Source organism: Bombus vosnesenskii, unplaced genomic scaffold, assembly GCF_011952255.1.
Source record: "Bombus vosnesenskii isolate JDL3184/JDL3185 unplaced genomic scaffold, Bvos_JDL3184-5_v1.1 scf7180000013352, whole genome shotgun sequence".
NCBI lineage: Eukaryota > Metazoa > Arthropoda > Insecta > Hymenoptera > Apidae > Bombus > Bombus vosnesenskii.
In genome coordinates, this window is record NW_022882988.1 from 2,294,210 (window position 1) to 2,318,073 (window position 23,864).

At 41.2% G+C, this 23,864-nt stretch overlaps 1 protein-coding gene across 4 annotated transcripts in view; it reads right to left on the reverse strand.

The window, feature by feature from the left end:
* Nucleotides 1–23,864, reverse strand: part of LOC117236798 (dipeptidase 1) — a 76,506-nt gene that overhangs the window by 30,051 nt on the left and 22,591 nt on the right. For all 4 annotated transcript variants that reach the window (XM_033500069.1, XM_033500067.1, XM_033500068.1 and 1 more), the window contains exons 3-6: nt 23,541–23,694; nt 13,694–13,826; nt 7,477–7,627; nt 2,204–2,273 (exon numbers count right to left, since the gene is read on the reverse strand). In XM_033500069.1, the coding sequence (XP_033355960.1) occupies nt 2,204–2,273; nt 7,477–7,627; nt 13,694–13,826; nt 23,541–23,694 (508 nt within the window). The remainder of the gene's footprint in view (nt 1–2,203; nt 2,274–7,476; nt 7,628–13,693; nt 13,827–23,540; nt 23,695–23,864) is intronic.

The window sequence follows — 23,864 nt, forward strand, 5'->3', positions numbered from 1 at the left end:
TCTCTTTTTCCCTCTGTACACCATCCTCTTTCGCTATTTTACTCTCTGTTTTTTATCCTTTTCTTTCAAGAAATGCTCCGGAGGAACGTTAGTTTTTGTCTCAGTGGTTACGCAGAAAGAAATTGCAATAACAGCTTGACACACCGAATTTTCCCCATATAACACGAACGCAATTCGCGTGGTTTCATCTCGCGGAATGGCGTCTCGCTCGGTGAAAAACGTAAAGTCCGGCGAAAATAATTAGATCAGAATGACAATCGACTAAGCACCACGAATACGCCGCTTAACACGGGGATAATATTTTATCCCGATCTTTCGGTTCTTGCCCGCGGCTCATGCTTCTGGTTTATATCGCGGTCAGAATCCTAAAGTCGTTTCTCATATATCTCCCTTGCCGTTGGAAAACATCTCTCGAGGCTGTCTGCCGTTTTTCTAACATTCGCCAAATAGAACACGGTGGCGAGCTCTCGTAACGTGGCCGGGGTATACCTGACTTTGCCAAAGAAAAAACACAGTCGAGTTAAACTTGAGTGTATCGCTTTAATCGTTTCGAAATTAATGTTGTCAAACGGAACGACGGCTGCGCGAAGCTTAGACGACGCTTCACGACAGCGGAATTACACCTCTCGAACGCTAAAGTAGTCCTTCTCGCAGGTCTGACTCTAAAGAACGATGTCACGAAGCGATACCACTCGAAATTATCTTTCATGCGCCTTAAATACGCAGGACGCCTACGAAAGTACACGGTTATCTGTCTTAAAGTTTCAAACGCACGCACTTTTAGAAAATTCGCGTGACTTTTATCTTGTGCCGAAAGAAATTTGCTTTCTATCTTCTTGTCGCACGAAAGGACTCGACGTCTATTTTCATTATATTTTTTTTGTTTGGTCGAAGAATCGAGGGAAATTTTACGAACTTGGAGGGTAAATCGTATTTCCTATTTTTTCTTTTTTTTTTTTTTTTTACAGAGAAGCAGTTTTCAAATTTAGTACATTGTCAATCAATGTCACATCGTCCTTTTATTTGACCGTGGAATAAAGTATGCGTTTTTTCATCCATTCAAAATTTTCAGGATGTTGTTTGGTTTGATAGTTATTCGATTTCCATAAAATTTTGTCAGCGTATCAGCTATTTTGAAGGAATTCGCATCTTTGAGCATGGCGAAAATCTTCTTGTTTAATCATAAAACGACGTTAAAATCAGAAAATCAGCAGAAATCGGCAAAAATATACTTATCATGTTTTTCTTCTATAATCTTTGCATGGAATGTGTGAACTATGAAAATAGAGCTTTACGATTCGAAGTATGCGCGCTTAAAACGCGACCGATTGTTCCCTACGCCTGATCGATGCTGCCCATAATTTTCTTTCGTATAAGGGTAACGTTCACTCGGGAATTCATGAATACTTCGACGCGAATACCACGAATGCCAACGGGTAATTTTCATAAATAACTCGCGTTTCAAACTTCCTTGCGAATTTCAAAGATCAGCTATCTTACGTAACTCTACCTCTTTTTCATCATTTTTAAGGACTTCCAATATTTCGAAGGTTTTCTTCGTGAATCGATTTATCGGTTAAATTTCCATTGAATTTCTCCATGTTTATGGTTCATCGATCCGATTGACATGGATTTACGATCGAACTTGCCGCACAACTATTTTGCTGCTGAAGAAAGTGTCATTTGGCGAAGTAACGCGTAGCTAGAGAGATAGACATTTGCCGGATGTTTTAATCCGGTGAGCAAAACAGCGCGAGTTCCCTCGTCACGGTAGAAAATCCTGCCAGTTAGGACGAACGCTGTGCCTCCAGCAAAAACTCAGCCACTTATCTTGCTCAGAATCACACGTGAGTTTAGTTGCACGCTTTATCATTTAATCACACAGTGATGAAAATTTCATTCAAATAAATGGAGTTGGGATATTCGTTTCGGACAGATCCACCGTTCGATTCAAAGTTCCTAAAACGACTGACTGTTCTTTTTGTTTAATCGATATTCCAGATATCGGATAAGATCGATCGTCTTTTGAATTTTCTGCCGTACAACACGTCGGTCTTGACGTTCCACGATTGACGTACTACACGCGTACACACGTTACGATACACGTTCAACGCGTTTGTGGATGCTCGTTATACGGCTATCAAAGGGACATCGGAGCAATGGTTTTCGATCACAGAAGGAACAAAAGTTTCTTTCTACTCACCTTGCCAAAATTGGAGAGACCACCGATGCGTGCCACTTGACCGGGTTCATCCGCTGTGCTGCATTCTGCCCTAACGAACCAATAGGTCAGTAACTCAATGGCAACAATCCTCAGCATTATTGTCGTACAATGCCCTCTAATCATAGAGTTTCACGTTCGTAATACCAAGCAACGCGACTAGAATTGTTCGTCGAACTAATGACTACGGAGATTGTGCCAGTCCCGTATACAAACGTCTTGATTTGAAGCACGAATACCTCGCGAATGTCCGGCTACCCTGTGATTGAAACGTGCCTTAAGCCGGAAAATAATTCGAAGCCGTGAAATACCGTACGAACGATAAATCTCTGTCCACAGAGGATTAATTACTATTATCTAGACGAATTTAGCGGGGAACGATAACGTCTGTGGACGGATTCGTAAACATCTCTCACGTTGATAGGATTACAGGGAGTCGTGGTAGGCGCGGACTACCAGGAACGGGTTTCGAGGAGTCTGAGTAATTTCGGGACGATAATCGTCTGTATTAGCGCCATGTTCTCTAAGCTGGCAAACGGAACGATGATACGATATTCGCGATGCTAACTGACACGATAATCGATCGCCGGAGGAACGACGAGTAAACGACGAGTAAACGACGAATGCGATCGATTTCGAACGCATAGAGTTCTGAATCCGAGGTCGGATACTTTGCATTTTCCTTTGATAATTAGTTAATGGAAAGACGATGGCCGGTACTTGGTCATTTAACTGGGGTATGCATGTTCGGAATAACCAGAATTGATACGTGAGTGGTTGAAATTTCAATCATTTGCTCTCCATGTAACTGATTAGGATGGTATTTTCTATTTGTTTCAGACAGATACGAGCAACGGATAGTTGTCCACTACTTGTGGTCCACTAATTTGGTCTCGATGTTTGTTAACTAAAATGGGATTTTCTACTTGCTTCGAATACATAGATATGCGAGTGACAGGGAATTGGTCTCGATGCGTAGCTAGCTATGATGGGATTTTCTACTTGCTTCGGATAGATGCGCGAGTGGTGGGCACTTGGCCTCGAGGCGCGGCTGACTAGGATGGGATCTTCTACTTGCTGTGACCAAATATATGCATAAGTGGGGATATATGGTCTCGGTCGCTCGACATCGACATATGGCTGGACAGAACGGAATTTTCTACTTGTTCCAGATAGATTAAAATCTGATACGTACTCAATGTTCTCCTTCTATGTAGCATATTATACAGTATAGCACCGAGTACAGAATTTGAGCGAAACGAAAGGCAAGAATAAGAGCGAAGCTCGAAATAAAAATTTTCCATGTGATCACGCGAATGAAGACCGTTTATATTTTACGGACAACCGGTGTGTATTCGGACTAAATGAACCAATTACCCTTTGGTAGAGCATGACCCTCTCTGTAATTAATTCAAAAGCATTGCTGCTAATCACGCAGCTGTAACTGATACCTATACGTGATCTATTATTAACACAGTATTGACCTTGTGTCTGATGATACCTATATCTATATAATTACAGCGAAATAGCAATACGAAGCGAAATAGTAATGTGAAAACGAGAGTGTATGATCAATGTCAATGTCTTTGAGTTATTTACGTATATAACAAAAGAGGCATTGTATAGATCTGACTTTTAGAGTGGAGAGTGTCTGCTAGGATCGTACAAGTGGTTTCGATATTCCGCGTTTAATTTCTTCGTTGCGTTATAATAAAATGCTACATTACGTAGATTTAATAGCTCCAACTAATAACGAAAATTCGTGTACCCTATCCTCGTGATTGTACGAGAGAAGCTGAGGCTATGAACCAATTTCCACCATTAGAGCCGTCAAATAGAGAGATGGTAAGTTCACGTACCAATATACTGGTCATTCCTACTTCAGCTCGCCATTAGCCGAAACGTCTCCTCGTATAGATATTTATCTGGTGTCGGTGGAATCTATTGGAGTTGTAAAACGCGCCCGGTCGATACCGGAAATTCCGAAACGCAGATAATATTGTTACGGTTCCATTAATCCGCGCATGATTCATCGTCCCGCCAGTTACGTAATGCAGCGTATAAATAAAGATTGGATCGGCTTTGCCAATGTTATAAATTTCACGGTCGAAAGAGAGGATCGTCGATCATCAAGCCCGCGTTCCTCAGATTTTTAACTGTGGCGTGATTGTGTGTTGTTGTATTGCGTTCTGGTGTTTCCCTTTTAAGCCCGTCGAATTACAATGTCCTGTTATGTGTCACGAGTTTGTTGCAAAGTTTGTTCCACTATTAAACCCGTTCCCTATTAAAAGCGGTAAAAGTTCTGTATACTTGCCATACCCCGCGCTGTTTATTAACCGACATAATAGACGTCTGAAAGTTTCGTATTAACCGTCGTTTGTTCTACGATGTCGTATTTGAGAATAAAGAACGTATAATAAATGTACTAAGAGAGGATTAAATGTAATAATTTGATATTCCGTACTAACACTTTTGCTGCAATTGCAGTTTTGTTTCTTTTCTCAGGATCGATGTACATGTATCTTTTAGTAGGAACCCTTTTGCATTTGGTTTGTCTATTAATTACGCTATTTGGTCAAACGGTTGTGAAAAGTCAAATCGTCAGAATTTATCGTATCACCGAAGAGTAGTATTTTTTTCTTAAGCAGGAGGAAGAAAGAACAACTGTTATTACAGAAGAAACGCAAGCATTGTGTTAGCAGAATTGTCAAAATTATTAATAGACGATAGGAATGAACGTGTTAAATTCAACTACTGGAATTTTTTAAAATAAAATATGATGTTTCAACATATGAAATGTCCGTTTGAAATGTTGGATTTTCCTGGTAGATTTCATCAAGAAATGTGTCGCTGGTCTGTGGTATTGTTTTTACACGATTGAATGTTGATTTATGTTCGTTTTCCTCGTGTATCTTTTGTTTGAAATAGTGGTGGAAATCCGTCGGTATTCTGTCTGCAATGCCACAATCAACGCACACAAAACTCGAGTCATTTTCGCCTATGAGTGTAAGTTCGTGTAGTTATTCTCTCACCGAAATTGCACATATTAATATACACGATATTAATATAGAACGATACGAATGTGAGAAAATTTTGTAAAATCCAGGATACTGATGAATACGATATTCAAAATATCGTATCTGGAAAGCCAATATGTGTCGATTGTAACGATAAAGCAAAAGTACAATTATTTGAACCGTAGAAAATGGACGATTTATATGTTGTAAACTTTACGGTGAAGAACATAATAAAATAGATTTTTCGTAAGTCATCTTTTCTTGCCACCAATGTTAAGCTTTATAGGAACTATACCAAAGAAATAAATTTTTGAATTATAACAAACACGAGTACATCTTGTAATTTCTACACGTATATAAATATTTGTAGATTTGTTCCGAGTTTCACCAATATAATCGTAACAGTCGAGTCCCATAACAGTGGCAATAAAATTTCAATTCAATTTCACGTAAAATTTCACATAATATATTCGTAGATATTTATAAGCGTAGGAATATTTTTACGATCCAGTGTAGCTATTGGTTCAATTATGTTCTCCGCTGCATTTTTCATGCTATCAGATAGCAATTTTAATTTTACACCCCGTATACTCAGGTATAACATAAAATTCGTACTTTATTCCGGGGTAACCAGGGCGACGTGTCTCTCGCAAAAGCCGTCGGTTCGTTCGAGACTTTTTATTGTTTCCCGCCCAGTTTTCCGCGTTGTCGTTCGTTTTTCTCGGCGGACGACATAGTCGGTGCGATGGGTGTCGCCTCGTAAAAGGGAATTCGTCCATTGTTTGTTCTAGAATAATATTTCTATACACGCCCGACAATGCCGGCAGCTGGGTCGCGCTATTCGCAAACCTTACGTAATTCCGAATCTCCTCGCCGCATCGCGAACTTGAAACTAAAACAGTTGCCTCGATGTTCGACGGTGTCGTCGAAACAGTTCCACCCGCGGAAAATATCGATACGCTTCCGAACGTAGAACGTATTGTGCTCGAGACATGCCCCAAATGCAACTTCCGATCCATTGAAGATTTCCAAGATTCTGCAATTCTCCACAGTAGCTGTATGTTGTTCGATATATTTTTTGAAGTTTGAATTTTTTGAAATTTAAACGTATTAGACCGCTCCATAGGTAACGTCGTGTAATATATGACGATTATGGGAGAAAAATATATAATAAGTATACAAATTCAAGGTGCAAAATAGGAGATTGTTTGTGGAACGATTTGATAGTCGTTTGAAATTTAGAAATTTAAAATTTATAGCGCGTGGGAAACGTTCGTTGCAAATGTCTCGCGCTTGTATTTTGTGTCTCGCTTTTATTCTGTTATTTATTGAACGTTTGTAACACGTAGCTATACGACTGTGAGTCTATATTTTAGAAGCGAACGTATTATTATACACATTGATTGTAACATATGAAATGTGCTGAACGCTTTAATTAGAATCTTAATAAGTAGCATATTGTTTGTCTGTAGTGTAGATTATATAAAATTGAGCGTTTATCCATGTTCTTTGCTTTCGTATTCTAATTTTTACATAAAACACTGTTGGTAGTTTTTCCGTATTCTCTTTCCAATGGTACAATGAATACGCACAAAATCTGAATCATTTCTCGTTATGAATTTAAACTCGGATATTCTACCGGAAAGTTCGTACGTGATGTTAATATATTTTTTTTAGAAAACAGCTACCAGCTAACTAAATACTACTCGTCGTCGATTTTCTAAATATTCTTGCAGCGATACTAATTTCGAAAATTTTATTTCACGTCGTATAAAATAGTAACAGTTTTGCTTTAACCGAGCTTTAATCGATAAATTGAGCTTAACGAAAAACAGAAGCATATTTATTTTAATCAAAGATAAGCTACATTTCATACGTTACCATCTAATATCTATTTGGTGGTGTCTCTATTTTCATTTTGGTAACGCGTTACTTGTTTTCCCATAAGTTCTCATATGCGAAACGCGTCACGATCTACCAATATCTCCCTCGATAAATTGTTACGGAGAAACACGATGATTGATGTGCGAACGATAATGCATTATGATGAATTATCCTCGGCAAAGCTCTTTATATACGATTACGCATTGAACGGCACGCGACAATCACGAACATCGGTTAGCCCGACCATGAATGATTATCTAATTTTAAGCTATTTTCGTTCGAAGCTCCTGTATTAGAATTCAACGAAATATTATATCTAATATAATCGTACATTGTCTCAATTGGTAAACTCACCAAGGCGTGTTACAAGTATGAGTGAGTGTGAGGTATCTGGCGCCCAACTCGTACAACATCCTGAGAACTGCCAGGCTCGCTCCAACCGCGTGACCCCCTTCGACCCCTATCAGGCTTGCTAATCTACCCTCCTTGTGCGCTCTCTCTATACCTGAAAGCACACGTTAAATCTCCCTTGAATGTCCTCGATTGTCATTATTATTATTGTTGCAATTATCCTTATGTAGATACCAGGCATTCTCCAACTTCCACCTTTATCGCCAATCTTCCCAACTACCATCATTTCGCTAATTATTACGAACTCGTTTTCGCGTCTCCCCTTAGATACGTTTAGGATCTCTCACGGTAATGTATGTATATAAATGTTAGTCTGATGATGATAAAGTCGTGGCAGATGCATTTGTACGATTAACCTTTAAGTGGATAGCGTTGCCATTTAGCGAGATATCTGTATCTTCCGACGTAGACGATACGTTACACTTATCGCGTTATGTATTTGAATTTGGAGGATTACAATTTTTGAAGATTATTGATATCTTCGGAAAAATTAGGAAACGCGAGCAGAATGCGTAATATCTAAAAAAGGAATTTATCAAGTATTGAATTTGTGTTCTGTATATATATAAGCGAACGATTGAAAATACATAACAGGAATTTGTATTGCTTTTGACAAGCATCTGGTTTAAATTCCATTGAGCAAATTTTCGATAAATTAGATCGATTGAAAGGACTGAGAATTTTGACCAGTTCGACCAAATCCTGAATTTGCACGGTGTTATTATTCGCAGTTGTTACGGATACACGATCATTTATCGTTCATTATTATTATTATCATATGGTTTATATATTTAGCAATAATTTGTCTAGCCAAGAGCAATTTTCCATTATGATACAGTGTTTCAGTTAGGAAAGTGAGACACGGATGAAAGTATTGTAATTCAATGAGCTACATTACATACTAAGCGCTACATTGTATTTTATACCGGAGTAGCATATATGTAAATGTCATTTTTTTTACACATTTGGTGTTAATTAGTAATTCGTTTTTAATTATACTGGACGAATTGTTCAAAATATTTTTCTATATTTGCATGCCACACATACGTATGACCAAACTGTTTCATTCGAAGAAAGCGATGCATTTAAAAGTTAATTAATGTCACGAGTCGCCTTCGATCCTGGCTTAATAGAATCATTTAAATCATGGATGGCGAGCGTTATCGGTCGGATCATTAATTACGAGCCGTAAACGGGGCTTGATTAATCCCAACCGGAGAATAATGGAACGTTCGGTTTTCAAAGAACGGCCGGACAACTCGGGAAATCCTCCTTGCGGCCGGTATTTTGTCAGTATTTAGTCAGCGCGCCGCGAATTCGATTCCCGGCCGGTTTAATCGTTTTAATCGAGTACGGTCGTGTAAAGGTGGGGCTATCGAGCTCCGTGAAATCGGATTCGCGGGCTCGGTGTCGTTCGGATTCGATTAAAACACCGCGAACAAATTGCGTTAGGTCGTCGGTTCCGGGATACCGATATATACGCGTACAGCGTGTGTCGTTTCGTGGCGCTGGCGGATCAACCCCCGGCGATGTTCACCCCCGAAGCGTCATTTATCGCGGGGAATTCGAACTTTTCCGCTTTCGACCGCACGCGATAGAGCTCTTGGTTCCCGCTAATGGAAGATCGATCCTGTGGTTAAACGAATTTACTCGATAATCCATAATCTTCGTTGTTGGAATAAAGCAACCCCTTCTCGCTATTTCGCGTAATCTATTCAAACCTTGTAACATGTTGTTCGCACGTGTGTCGTATTTTATTTTTGAACGGTTCTCCGCAGCCGTTGGCCCGGAAATGTTAGTGGCAAATTAATAGCGTTTCGTACCATTTGTCTCGAGTAACTTTAATTCCTTCGTGGTGTGTGGCTGGCGCTTACGCTATATTAAGCTTTTAATGGAAAAATAACTGGAAAGGAAAGGCATGGCCAGCAGCGAGCTGCAAGCTGTCGATGAACTTCGATTTACTGCGTCCGCTGATTTATAACTCGCGTTCCGACTACCACGCGTTCCAGTTTACACTTCGTCTTGGTCTAACGTATACGTAGAAGTCAGAAATTCTTTCAATTTTCTTCGAATTCTCGCATTTCCCGCATTTTTGACGTATTTTCCCTCCTCGCGGTATATCACGCCGCCAAAGTGGTTTTACTTTATATCTCGTTCAACTAATCGGTTTATAAATTCCTTAGTTCGCCTTCGTAGGTGTAAACGTTTCCGCGTTCGAGAGCTTTACGATCTCTTAAAGGGCTTCGAAACGGGTTATTCGATTCGATCGCGCGAGAATTATAAACGGGAACGGCAAGTTCGTCTTCGTCGCTCGTAAATTCTCCACGTCGAACTGCCGGCACATTTTGAACTATTGTCCCGAGCGTGATAGTACGCTTTACGTCGAAAGTTTCCGTGGCAATGACCGGTTCAGATAAACACACACTTGCCTCGTCGTCCATTGTTTCTTAGAATTATACGATCTTCCAGATATCGTTCCATCCAATCGTATCCAATAAGTCGTAGATACAGCGACACATTGTCTTGTTTAAGATTCGCTGCGTACAATCGTTTTTTGCAGTCGCGTCGATTTCACGTTGAAGTCTGCATACAGAGAAGTTGAAAAAAGCATTCAGACGCGAGTGTTACGTCCGGTGACTCTGTGCAAAAACCAGGCCTCACGCCACGTGCAAGGTGGCAGTCAGATGTCTACACATCCTTGCTGCGTACCCTCAATGGCCTTCAGGACTCACCACAAATCTTGGCATTTTCATAGTTAAGGTCCTTCAGACCAAACAAGTATCTTTTATTTCAAGTGTTCCTTATATTTATTGTCTACTAAGGGAAGATACGGGAAAGTTGGGTTTTCTCACGTTCGGTATATCCCGCTAGCTCTTTCTCTCGGGGGCGGCTAAGAGTCTTCCTAGCCCACCAACCTTCTTATTATCTAATAAAAAGCAATGTCTGTTGCCCTTACTCTTCTAGCCAAAATTGTCATCAACAAATCCGATGGTCCCGTGCGCTAGACACACCCATCCCTAGCTTTCTTCTGCCACAGCATCCTCACTGAGCTTCACTGATTCTCCATCTTTTGAACAGTTAACGTTTCTTCACCTGGTTTCCACCTTTAGATCAGTCACCTACTTAACTTACACATACGCACCAGTGTAACTAGCTTTTATATAAAGTTGTTGGAAATATATAATATTATAACCTGTTACACTCAGTGTTATACTCATTCAACCACCTCTATTATCCTAACCGAAATAGGGGATCGATCTGTTCGATCGATTATTCTAATCGTAACGGGAATTTACGACTCTCGTTGACGTGAACCTCGCGATCGCGTCTCTCCGCGACTGGTCGATTAAACAGTGGGCGTCTTTTATAAATACATTATGTGTATTTTTATTCATATAAGCATACCGCAAATATATTATTATGCAATTTCGACCTTTTATTTATCGTAATTTAAAGAGAAAGGTCTATCTCGTGTTTCATGTTTAACGATCGGTATTGACGGTAGTTGAAATTCTGTCGATGTTGTACGTCGTATAAATCAGTCAGGAAACACGGGACGTGTTTTTGCAGAAACAAAAAGCAGCTTGCAAATTTTGAACAATCGTTCCTTTATACGTCCGAGTGAAGTATATATATTTATGTATATATAGACAGCTACGTATCGCATGTCTATTTACATATGCATGTGCATGCCGACATGCAGTCGCCGTGGTTCGGCTTATCGAACGTGGTAGAACGGTCGGTGTGGCTTGACATTTTTCCATTCCAACTGAAATTTACTACTGGCTGAATCTTCTTCCGCTGTCCGACGTTTTCATCAAATCCGCGTTATGTTCTCACGCGCGTATCACCACGCAGGAGCAAATTATTATATGGGAACGCGTAAAATCGAGGACGAAGATAATCCTGCGTGTTATAGGGTAATCGTAATCTTATAGAGCGGAGATCGTATCGTCAAAGATATTGATATGCATCGATCGATCAAAATCCTCTTTCCTTCTCTTTGAAAATTATTCCCCGCATCCGTTGCGTAACGAGTTTCCTCTCCCTTCTTCGCGCTCCCTTTTCCGACCTTGTTCTACCCTCCGCGAATAAAGCAAGTATCGAGTTTAGATGATCAAACGTTGAGCACACAATGTGTCCCCTTTCGTGTGTCACTATTTACTCTCTTCTTCTCACTTTCGTCAATGTCACTGCCTCGTCGTGTCGCCTAGCAGTCGTGCTTGTTCCATTTTTCTCGTTTCTGTTCGATTTACCAGCTACTTGCGTCGTTCGAGGCAGAGAACGAGCTTGAAATTGAGGCTCGTATCAAAGGCGCGCAGCTTGAATCCCGATTGACGCCCACCGAACTTCTCCTCGTTCGTCTCAACAATTTCTCCATGGAAGAAGATCAATGGAATTTCGCTGTACCTCGCCGTCACGGACAAATCACCGCGAAATAGGTTACTCGTGGCTCGTAGCTCGGAAGTTGATCGTTACACCGAGAGCAACGATGGTCCGTTCTTGAAGGAACGCCTCATCTTTCGCAACTTAAGATGCATCCTAAATTCTCGAAAGTGTATTCACGGTGACGATAATAATGGGGAGTGCTGGCCCGACTTTTCCACTACGTCGGTAGACGAGCAGGGATTCTTCCGTGTTTCCTCTTGGACGGTTGGCTCTCTTCCAGGGAATCTGAGAGCGCGCGACGTTGAATGGCCAACCGGAAGCAAACATAAGACGGCCGACTTCGGACGTTCGTCGACCTCGATCGAACATTTCATATCGTACGTGCGTAAATTCTCGCCAACGACCGACAGAGGTACGAATAGATTGTTTTCCGGGGCACGTTCGAACGAGAGAAGTAACTCCTCTTTGAAGCGAGTCCATTTGTTACACGGACGGCATTTCGCGAACTGCTTGATCGTAGGACGCGACGAGGAATTAATTAAAATGGGAGAGGAGACACGACTGCCACGGAAGATTCATTCCGCGACGATTTTCTTAAGGGAGAAGTCGGGTAAATTCTTTTCTGCCAGCCACCCTCTGACATTGGCGGCACGCCAGAAATTCTAGCGGTGTGTAACGTCGAGCGGCCCATTCTCGGAACAAATAGAGGATGGTAATTCTCGACGTTCGTCGACCTCGAAGCTCGATTTCATATTCCTCGCTCGTGAAGCTTTAGAGGTCTTTCCAGCAGGGTTCTAGAGATCGACGATTTTCGAATACGATGGGCTTTCCTTCTCGAGAACGTTGACTTCATGGCTGACTAACTACATAATATATTATGTATATCGTATAATTCGACCAGTTTCGCGAGAAGTTCACGGAAGACTTAAGCTTGCTTGAGTAGGAGCTAGAGATACGTTGAAAGATGTAAGTACGCGGTGCCCCGTGTTTACATTATATTAGAGCTGATTGGCAATTAATAATTTCGTGTTTAACTTACGAAGTAGTTCGGCGATTGTATTAAAGAGTGATACCGCGAATTCTCGCAGTAACAGCAGCGGAACGTTTCGCGTATTGTTCGACCCACAGCTGCACCATCTACTTTGGTTGACGCTTTAATGGTAGCTTGAACCAGTTATCTAATAGCCTGAAGAGAGCTTAATGAGTGGTTGTACGCATACAAAACTTGTTTAGGAACAAACAAATACGTTGTGCGATCGATACACGGTCGTTTGTCGATGTTGGTTTACCCGCGATGTAGCGATAATCGTCACGGTGGTGGCTCGTTTCTTTTGTTGCAGCAAGTCGAACAAAAAGAAGAAATAGAAAATAGGTCGCGTGTTCGTCGTGAAAATTCTTTGACGAACGATACGCGAATCGATAACGATTCGTCCGGGGGGAAAAAAGTCGAATAGGTTTGGCTTGTCGCCAAACGAACGGCAGCGCGATTGAAAATTTATCTTCGCGGATCGCGTAATGTTTAACTCGATACTTTGCGCGTTTCTCATTTTGTCAGCGATCCTTTGACTACGCGATCGTCATCAGCCACGTCGAAACACGACACGGCCACGATTTTAGTTCGTCGATCAACTTCTCTCTTGATCTACCTCTCCCTTTTTCCTCGCATTAAAACGATTGCCGCGTAAACATGCCGGTCGAATCGACATTCTACGTTGATGCATGACCATGGTTGGAGTTACAAAGGCATAGAATTGCAAGCGAAATGCCTCACCTTCCGCCGTGGTAACGAGGACCATGCTTTCAGGATGCTTGTTGACCAGCCGACGAATCAGGTCGATCTGCTCGAGTGCCAGTTGGACCGAGTCGAGGTGCTGAGAGGAACATGGCACGTAAGCTGACCAAAACTGTAACAAGAACAACAGAGTATCTCCGTGAGTATTTGTTTGAAAATAAATGGAAACCGTACACGTTTTTCTTGAAAAAATCATTTTCTTGTTCGTGCCATTGGTTAAGACTGAATTTTAAGATGTTGGAGCTTAGATGACCCAAACAACTCTATCTTGCTATAAGCCAGGTAAAATAAAAGTCAAAGTTTTTGATTGTAATAAATTGGAATTTTAAATAAATTCTGGCCCAAAAGATACTTATATCGTTCATCTGGCCATAAATATTCAATTAACGATAGTTTCAAACGCTATATAGCACTTCTAACACGGAATCTCGACGATAGCACGATTCGGTGCGTGTAGTGATAATAAATCGGCGTGAATGGTAATTTCTCATTTCAATTCGCTATCAGATAGAACTTTGGAAATAATTAAAAGGGTATTACGAAACCATGACCCCGGCAGGATGCCGCTTTGAATTTTAAATACTGGGATATCGGGGGCCATAAATAAAGAGAGTATTTATCCTCCTTGCTCGCAATGTATACACCGGTTAAGAATATATTCTACTTGGAGTAAATTAAACCGATGTATCAGATCCCGAGGATTAAACACGACCCGTGATATTTCATTCGGTCTGATAAGGGGTTATGGGGGTGAACGTGAGCTCGCATAAAAACTCCTTTTATACATCGTTCCGAGGTTGCTATGCGTCAAACGGAATCATACTGTTCCATATCATTACCGTCGTGAGAACGACGATTTTTTGGAATAAGGTCTTTCAATTCCTCGAGATATTCCAAATTTAAGACTCTCTTACAAGGATTCACGTGCTAGTTTTGTTGAGAATTGTGGATCTTTATCGCCGAAATAAATGTATAGGAACACTTAAATTACACTTAGAATTGATATCAAAATAGTTTCAGACTTATTTGATGTGTGATTTACAAGATATTCGTCGATACGCATTTGTACTCTCTTTGTCTCACCATCTTTCTTTCCATACTACCAACGGAACAGTTGCATTCTTCTCTCTTTTACGAGACGCTGTGCACGCACATACTCCCACACACTCATACTCATATATGTGTGTCACTACTACGCGGCTAATCTAGTGTAGCACACAAAATTACACGTATCTCAATAAGTTTAAAATCTCGAAATCTCGAAATGGTACAAAGTCGAGTAATCTTGTATGTATCTGTTATCTCGAATATCTTGGCTACGAAATTCGCACAGATCAATTTATTTAAAATATCCTAATATATTCAAAACACGTAGATGGTTTTGGTAAAATCAATCTAGACTCTTGATCTGACTCTGGACCAATCTAGACTTTCGTTGAGATCCGAGTATCGTTATGCAAACTTATTTTATTTTGGTTATTCCATTTTAAATATAGTTATTCCCATGCAGTATATTTCGCTATAGATCATAGGTTGGTTAGTGGAACCTAGCGTACCACAAAAATCAGCACGAACATATCAAACAACACGATAGAATTCTTTGCGTATCCGATTCCATGGCATTGTTGTATTCGTATTTAAAATATTCCGTACAGTGGATGGTAGAAAAGTTTTGTTTTTAACAGCACCAGATGAAATGTACGTTCCGAGCGTGACGTTGTCGTGGAGCTGTCATAAATCAGCGGGTGGCGCGAAATGGCTTCACCCCTTGTTTTTCCTCCTCCTTTTATTCAACACTACCGTCTCTTTCTCTTCCTCATCAAGCAGCGGCGGTATCAACGTGTGACTCCCGACACGTCTTTTCCCCTCTTTCGTTTCTGCGACTTCATTACCTTTCCAGGATTTTTACGGTTACCGTTTGCTTTGCGTCGCGTCGCCACGACTTAAACCGCCTGAATGCATTTACTCGCGGGAGCTAATTGCGACACGGCAATGATTTAATCTCTGGCGAAGTACCTTCAGTCGTGGATCGTGCTCGAAAGTCGCCCCGTAAACGACCGTGCCTCCGGAACTTTTGATTTCCAGTTAATGCAATCATTTCCTTCTACTATTTTCCTGACCAGACCTGTTACCCGACAACTTCACCCGTGGCAAGAATTTATTCTTAATTAACGGTCGTTCGTTATCTAGGCGTGTTCGAGAAAATCTTAAAGAGAAAGAGACAGAGAGAGAGAGAGAGAGAGAGAAAGATAGAAACCATGAAATTGCATCTTGCAACGCGACACTTTCATAACAACGTTTTCGACGATCGTCGTCTGTTGATCGCATTGTGCGATGATAAATTAAATTTTTTTACTCGATCGAGCGACGATTAAACGCACCAACTGTTTGCAGAAACATTTTTCTAGAGTTGGCGCGTCTCGTTAGCATCCAGTTCGCCTCGAATTTTAGGTCAGACGTTTTATAAAACCGTGTCCGTGTACGGGTAAGATGTTTTCATCTTTTTTCTCCTGTCCTCTCTATTCTCCATCTCTTTCTTTCTTCCAGCTGTTACCCCTTCGCGCAAAATCGAGCAGTAGTCACGGTCGGGTTTTAGGTCAGACGTTTGTAAAAATATTCACCCCCGTCGACGATGTAATCGCGCCGTGTTGTCCTACTTTAAAGACGTGCTTACACACGACCGTTGACGTGGCCGTTTTATGAAATTTGATGCGGTGTTGGTGTACCTCGTCGACGAGGCACTCCCTCGCGAGGGTTAACAGCGGCCTTCAAACGGCCCACGCGACTCTCTCTCGTGCGTCGGCTATGTGTTCTTTCTTTTCCAATGTTCTCGCGTGATTCACATTTTTGTTCGCTCTATCGCGAACGAATTATACCGGAATAGAACGCAGCGGTAGACGTCGGTATCTCGATTTTTCCGTTCGATACACGCATTCTTCTTGCTACCGTTCCTATCGGTCGGGTTATTCAATTCCCCGAAGGTAGAACGTTTTGAATGGAACACACTCGAGTTATTTCGAATCGACCGAAATTCACTTTTGGAATGCAGCCGTTAGGAATCGCGATTGCTCGGGGATAGCTGTCTCTCGGGTGCAATCGAAAATGCTTGTACCGTGTTCTAGATATTCGATGCATTAAGCGGCTGCATTTTCATTGACTTCCCTTGGCCTCGTATGGTTTTTTGTCAGAAAGCTTCCGGGGCTCGTTACACGGGACACACTGTGTTCGGACTTTTGCGAATTTCGTATGTAAATTGGCTTTCAGAGGTGAACACTTTGACTACACTGGTTTAGGACACTGTTTGGAAAATTGCCATTTTCCAGAGAGACATTTTAGGTTTTTCCTTCTTTTCGGTATCGGCAGTCAGGCGTTGCGCGTTTCAACTGTTATTCGTGCGATTTGCAAATGTACTTTAGCTTTTTGCATTTTTTCACGCGTAATAGCAAATACGTGTTATAAATCATCAAGTTTCTCAGGGGTTTTGTGACAATAGCCGTGCAGCTAACGGTTTTCATATTCAGTTTGAATTCTGTGGAATTTTCCATAGGATCGACCAAACTCCTGTCCACCCCTATAACAGAGAACTTCTGTCTCTTTCTCTCTCTCTCTCGACTCGAAAGAGAGAGTGTGTGTGTGTGTAATAGAAAGAAGAACGCGAAGTATTAAAAATCCCCAACACGCTTAATTCGATATTCGCCTATTATTATTAACACGGTTATTCGCCTTCAATGTTTAATCTTCAAATAATGTTCAGTCTAACAAATAATTTTATAGCTTGTCCACAATCATAGCGTTGTAAACGCAGATTTTCAGTTGTTACGCGTATTATTAAATTTCATGGTTAATTAGGTCTTAACTTTACTCTGTGCCGTAATACAGTTTCATCGCTTGGAAAAGTACAATGAATTTCTTACGAACGTAGAAGTTTACATTTTATGAAAAACGGCAGCGAATCGACTCGCGCTATTAAAATTCCTAGACGATTGAATACAACGCGTAACAACCGCTTGCATTTGACCATTCGTTTATAGTTCCGAGTCCTGTAACTTGCATCCTGCTTCGAGGATAGTTTTAATCATCGCGTATAAAATTTGACAAACTCGTCGAATACTTCTCATAATGAAGCAGCAACCGTAATGAGAACACAACGATCTCGTTTCGTTTATAAATAACACATCGTTACGGTATTTCCAGTTAAACGTGAGTTGTCATGGAAGAGGAAGTACGATGTTCGGAGTCCACTAAGGGACGGTAAGGCGATCAATGGTTCGTAACCTTACCGTGGCGGATGCCTTCTCTCTTCGTCTGAATTAACCAAGACAGTGATGGATTGAGTCGCGACTGGCCTGCCAGATCCTCTATATATATATATATATACCACTACTATGTATATTATGCATACGTGCATACACACGCGTTCGTTTCACTGAGCATAACCGGCTAGTCACCCCTTTCGTCTCGACGTAAGCAAACTGAATACCTTGAGGAACATGTTGACATTGAGAAACGACGCATAAAATTAGGCGACCGTTTTGTCGCGTATTCCTATCTTAACAGTATACTACGAATTCGATAATGCGTTTTCTCGTAATTTATCGATGTTAACCTGTTTATCGTTCAAGTTATCTCTCTCTCTCTCTCTTTCGCGATGAATAATTGTTGCAAAGTCTTTACGTTTCTTGTCCCTTTGAACATTACTGTCTCAACTCGCTCGCCGTCGGTGTTCGTGCTGTAGCAATTCATAACTAACTCGTTTCCATGCTATTCGCGCAATTAATATGCCCTTTTAATTACGGTATTAATTAAATTGAACCGCGCACGCCACGTTGCTACGTGTGTTCGCGCATGTGCCTAAGAAGCTTATTTAAATTTTCCCCCTTACCGTGTTATGCAACACGTTGGCATTAGGTATAGGGGAAAGTAACGAAGTGGTCTATTCGGGCGTAGGCTTAGTTCAACATCCGCTTTCACAAGCACGACTTTTCGGACTCCGCCACCCCTGCTGTTCCTCTTTATCACAGGCCGTGACTCTTACGCCACGCTTACCGTAATCGCGTCTAGATGAGCTTCTAACAGATGGGATCAACGGCAGACGGTATTTTACTAACGAGTAACCAGAGCCAAGGTATTTTCAAAGGTATCCTACGGGCGAATATTCTTAGGGACAGTCGCTAGTTCTCTCGTTTCTTTTCCCGCCGCTTGGACCGCGAGCTACACCTATACGTATTCGCTACCACTTGCGCGCAGACGGAAAGCACAGATGTTCCCTCGAATGGAATTCCATTTCTGACGTCTTAAAGTTAAACCCCGTTGGATAAAGCGGAACTACCGAGTTCGCTGGCGATGCAAGGAAAGCGCTGCCACCAAACCTATGTTTCTCACCTTTATGACCCAACTTTTCCCAAGAACGCTTCTATCCAACTTCTATATCGTATGCATATCGGTAGGCCGCGGATATTTATGCTTGGTAATTTCGGTTTGCAGGCAAGGTGCACAGTTGTTTAAGAAAATATTCTCACGACACTGTATTCGCTGCAGCGTATTCGCGATAACGATATTCGGCAGGTAGAACAGATCGAGGGACATAATAGAAAGCACGTAAAAAAATTCACACAGACGTCCATGCTTTGTAAATAATACTTCGCGTTTCGTAACATTTATTCAATGCCGGTTTCCATTTTCTTTTCAATATTCGAAACAGTCACCAGCCCTTCATCGCTCGTCATTGTAATCGAAATGGTTTCGTTCGCAACGAAAGTTTAATCCTTTGACGAAAGAACGATCAGTAACGAAACGTGTCAATCACGCGGGGAAATGAATAGGCATCTCACGTTGCGCGCTTTTACGCGTTGCATACAGCCAATGGGTTAAAATATTCGCAACTTGAAATATTTTCTATTCAGGACAGATTCGTATTTTCAGGCACATTTATAGTTGGCGCGGCCAACAGCGGTTTCGTCGGGTCATATCGGTTATTCAACGGCGAACCAGGACTTACGTCTGAATGAAACAGCGGCTCTGTATAGGGCGAGCACCATCAAATTCGGCATTCATGCGCCACCCGTGAAACAGCCTCGGCCCGGAGGCGTCGAGACCGTGTTAAAAATATATATGTATATATTTCCGTCTAGACTGGTAGAGATCGGATCGTGTTGCGGCTGATACGTACACTTCCATTCATAAGTACTAAGATACCTACGAAAGCTTAAGTAAAATCATTGTGAAATTATTATTTTAACATTATAAAACGTTTAAGAATTATTATCCCCTTTTTCAGACTGCCTAGAAAAAATTCATACGTTCAATATTCTAGTAATAACTTTATTAATTTTATAATAGAATTCAACATTTTCTCATCTATATGGTAATTAATCAATTTTGACCATCTTAAGCAATATTAGCGATATTAAATCTTAAACTATATTAGCAATGTAATGGACAATTGTCTGTTTAAAAATGTTTGTGATTTCTGCGAAATATATACGCGTATTAAATATCCTATAATTTCCACATAGATTTTCAGATTGGTTTCAAGCTTTTCCGGTGTGTATAATCATCGAATTTTATAACAGCGCTAATGAAATCTCAAAATGTTTCGTATAACGTTCATAATATATTATAATTTGTATTATATACAACGAATACAAAATTTCGATCGATCGATAATTTAAACTGTTATGTTTCGTTGCGTAGATATCCTAATATTTATGAATGAGAGAGAACGAGAATACACGACGAAAGGCTACACGTACCCAGGCGATAGTCCGCGAGTTTCATCGCGAAAGTAATTTCACAGGTAGCAGGTTTCATTACGCAACGTCCGTGCGATTCGTTGGTGAAGAAAGGGCGTGTCGCGGAGGCAACTGCTCGTCGTCTGCTTTTATGCACGTCAACTGGAAATTATAATCTACTTTTGTTCGCGTAATGTTACTTAGGCGCGTGCTTATTTCGAGTCTGTTCCTTTGAATGGACAGAAACGCCGTGCATAGCCGAAGGAAAGATGTTGGTACAGCTCTTTAAACCGTCACAGTTGTTTTCCGAAGGTTTATGAAGTAAAAATTATTTCTGTGCCTTACGCGTAAAGTCCTTTCGCGGCGAACGCGCCTTTCATGTTGTTGGAAAACGACATGACTAAAATTCTCTCGTTAAGAGCTGTCTCGTTCTTGATTATACTCGTTCAGCGCGTAAGAATATTCACAAATTTTTAGACGTCTCATTTATTCTTTCATTGAAATATTTGCTACGTGGAAATTAATATTATTTAGGTTCTTCGTTTATTCCTTCATTTGATATCCCTTCTTCGGGTAGCTGAATTTCTTTTAAATGTCTGGTTCTTCGAAACTTTATATATAACTCTCAATAATCGTTAGACGGAGCGACGAATCGAGCTATCGACGACACAGATAATAAAAATTTCATTTGAGAAATCCTCTCCTGCAGTCGCTAATTCTAACTACAGCGAATCCAGAAATTGTAACAACCAATAATCGTTACGGTGTCTCGACTCAATGTAGAGACGTGCGCCATACATTTATAAAATAAGTTATAAATAGTTTAAACGATTCGTTGCTATTAACTAACTTTTCTTTCTCGCGGTTGTAGCCGAAGATTCGAAATCGAAAATCGATATCAAGTCCAAAGTGGGCTTAAAGTAGGTGTTCTCTGTGTTCGAGAAGGAACAGGATAAGATAAATTGTGATCACGGGAAATGTTAATCCAGATAATGAGTTTGGTCGAGTTTCGGTGCAAAATTGTCGGATTAAAGTTCTCTATACTTTAGATGGCTCCTGGCCGAATAAGGAATCGCTTATCGCTGGATTTACGCGATCTTATAGTTGGAACGTTGTTCGTTTCGATCCTCTTTCGTCTCGCGAGAAAGCTGTAACAATCACAATTTTCTGTTACCACCGCAATCTTCTTCCACCATCGTTTAACGTAATGTCATCATCGAGAGTAAAAGGCACAAAAGAGTTTCAGCGAAGGCGATTTTCTATTTTCACGAAATAATCTTATCCCTTCGTATCCCGGGTCGAGTCTCAGCCCGAGTTTCCTCGTTCGATCCCTCCGTTATTCTCACATTTTCCTGAAACACCAAGAGTTTCGATCGTCCATCTCGAAATGGACCAAGAGCTGACCCAACAAGAATAGATTTATTCGATTGCTAAGCCGTGTTGGAGGTTTTTCTTTGTTAGTTTCAGAATATACCTTTCTCTCGTTTACTTTCTACGTGAACTTTTTGGCTCAAGCTTTTTTTATTGAATCACCGATTCCGTCATGTTAGCCGTCAATGTTGGCCGATCAAACACATCGATTTAGTTCCTAAGTAATTTTTTCAGAACTGAATCCATTCCATTCATCGTTCTTATACTCTGGATTTTTAATCATCGACAAGTTCTTTTACACTAGTCACGAATCTTGTTGAGAAACACTCAGAGCTTTTACGCGGCTTTTTTCATTTATCCGATCGATTATGCTTACGACGTAGTTTCTTATCCACGCGACCGTTCTATTTAACGAGCTGTGAATGTCGATCGATTAGAAACATCGAGAGATCCTGTGTGCAATTGTTGCACAAGTTGGTCGATCCATTCGACCATTCTTACTCCCTGGACGCGAGTAAGCCATAAGAAAGAGACAGGATACCACGGTAAGGTGGTAACACGGAACGGTGGTTGGAGATTAATCGAAAGGATATCGGGACGAACGAGCACAGCTCGACTTCATAGACTACGCTAAATTTTCGACAGCGCGTAATCTCGCGGAATTGCGAGAAATTAATTATCAAAGTTGTTGGCGGTCTGGTCGGCTCGTTACATGCCGGTTCGTCGCACTAATAGAACGAATTCCGCGAACGAAATTTTTCCCGCGATCCTGTGTCTCGTTGCGCGGGATAATCGCGATAGCGTCGAGTAATGGCGCCATCAGTACAGATAAGGGTTTTACGTCTCTCTTAATTAATCCTGGTCGGTCTGTATCGGGCTACGTGGAACGGAAAGAAGGTGCTGTAATTGAAACACTGTAAAGCAAAGAGCTTCCGACCAAGACACGCGATTCGCGCGTTTGCGGTTCGTTTCGTTCCATCGTAATTGCAGGGATTTTAAACATCGAAGGGAATGCGATTTTTCGAACTGCGATCCGTGGAGACGAACGAGTCAAGACGACACGCGATATCCTTCCCCTTTCGTCGTTCACGCGCCACTCTAATTTTCTCAACTGACAAATCGCGTGCTCGATTCGGCTAATTACGAAGTCGGTTTATACAGGGTATTTGAAAAGTTACGTTTAAATGTAAAAATATACGTAGCACTGGTCGATACAAGCAACAAAGTCTTAATAACACGCGACAGTCTCTGGTGTCGAAGTTGTGAAACATTTTCAATTATCAGCCTTTAAAACGGTACGAGAGATTTTATCGCCTGTCAATTCGAATGTACGTTGTTGCTCGATTAATTCACACCCGTACGATTCTACCGATCTGAGAAAAAACGAAAAGGTTGGCCATAATTTTTATCGAACTATAAATCGTAGCCTGGCGGCAGAAAGAGGGGAAGGTCACTTTTAGGAAAAATGTTTCAAATGGCTGGCGCATCGAATCTCTCACGAGGGTGCCCTTTTCTCGAGAATATTTCCAGCTAAACGTGTCTCGCGCGCCAGAACCAGACAGATGTAGCGATATGGTGTACTGCGAGTAATTGGACATTGTCTACGGACACCGTCGAAATATATATCGTCCGCTTTCACGATTCGTGAAACATCTCTGCCACGTACCTCTGGATTAATGCCTTTTCACGGGAGCTCACGTTATTGCGGTTATTATTGTGCTCACCTGCGCTGCAACCATACCCTCCTTCAATCTTCTGAGATCCGTGTGGCTCCAGGCGCTCCGCGACCAAGGGTGGGTATCCCTCAGGTCATCAAACCTGAATTCCCTCAACTGATTCTTCAGGAACTTGCGTATGTTCCATGGTAGATCGTTGTGCCTGCAGCAAACGAACAAAAGGAGAAAATTAATGTCTTTCTAGAATTTATCGTTCAACGTAATATATTACTTGGTTCTGAAATCTCCCGCGGTTTTTCTTGCATCTGTTTGCGAATTAGAAGAGTTAAAGAAATATGGTTGGCTATATATACTTCTGGGTTACCTTTGTAT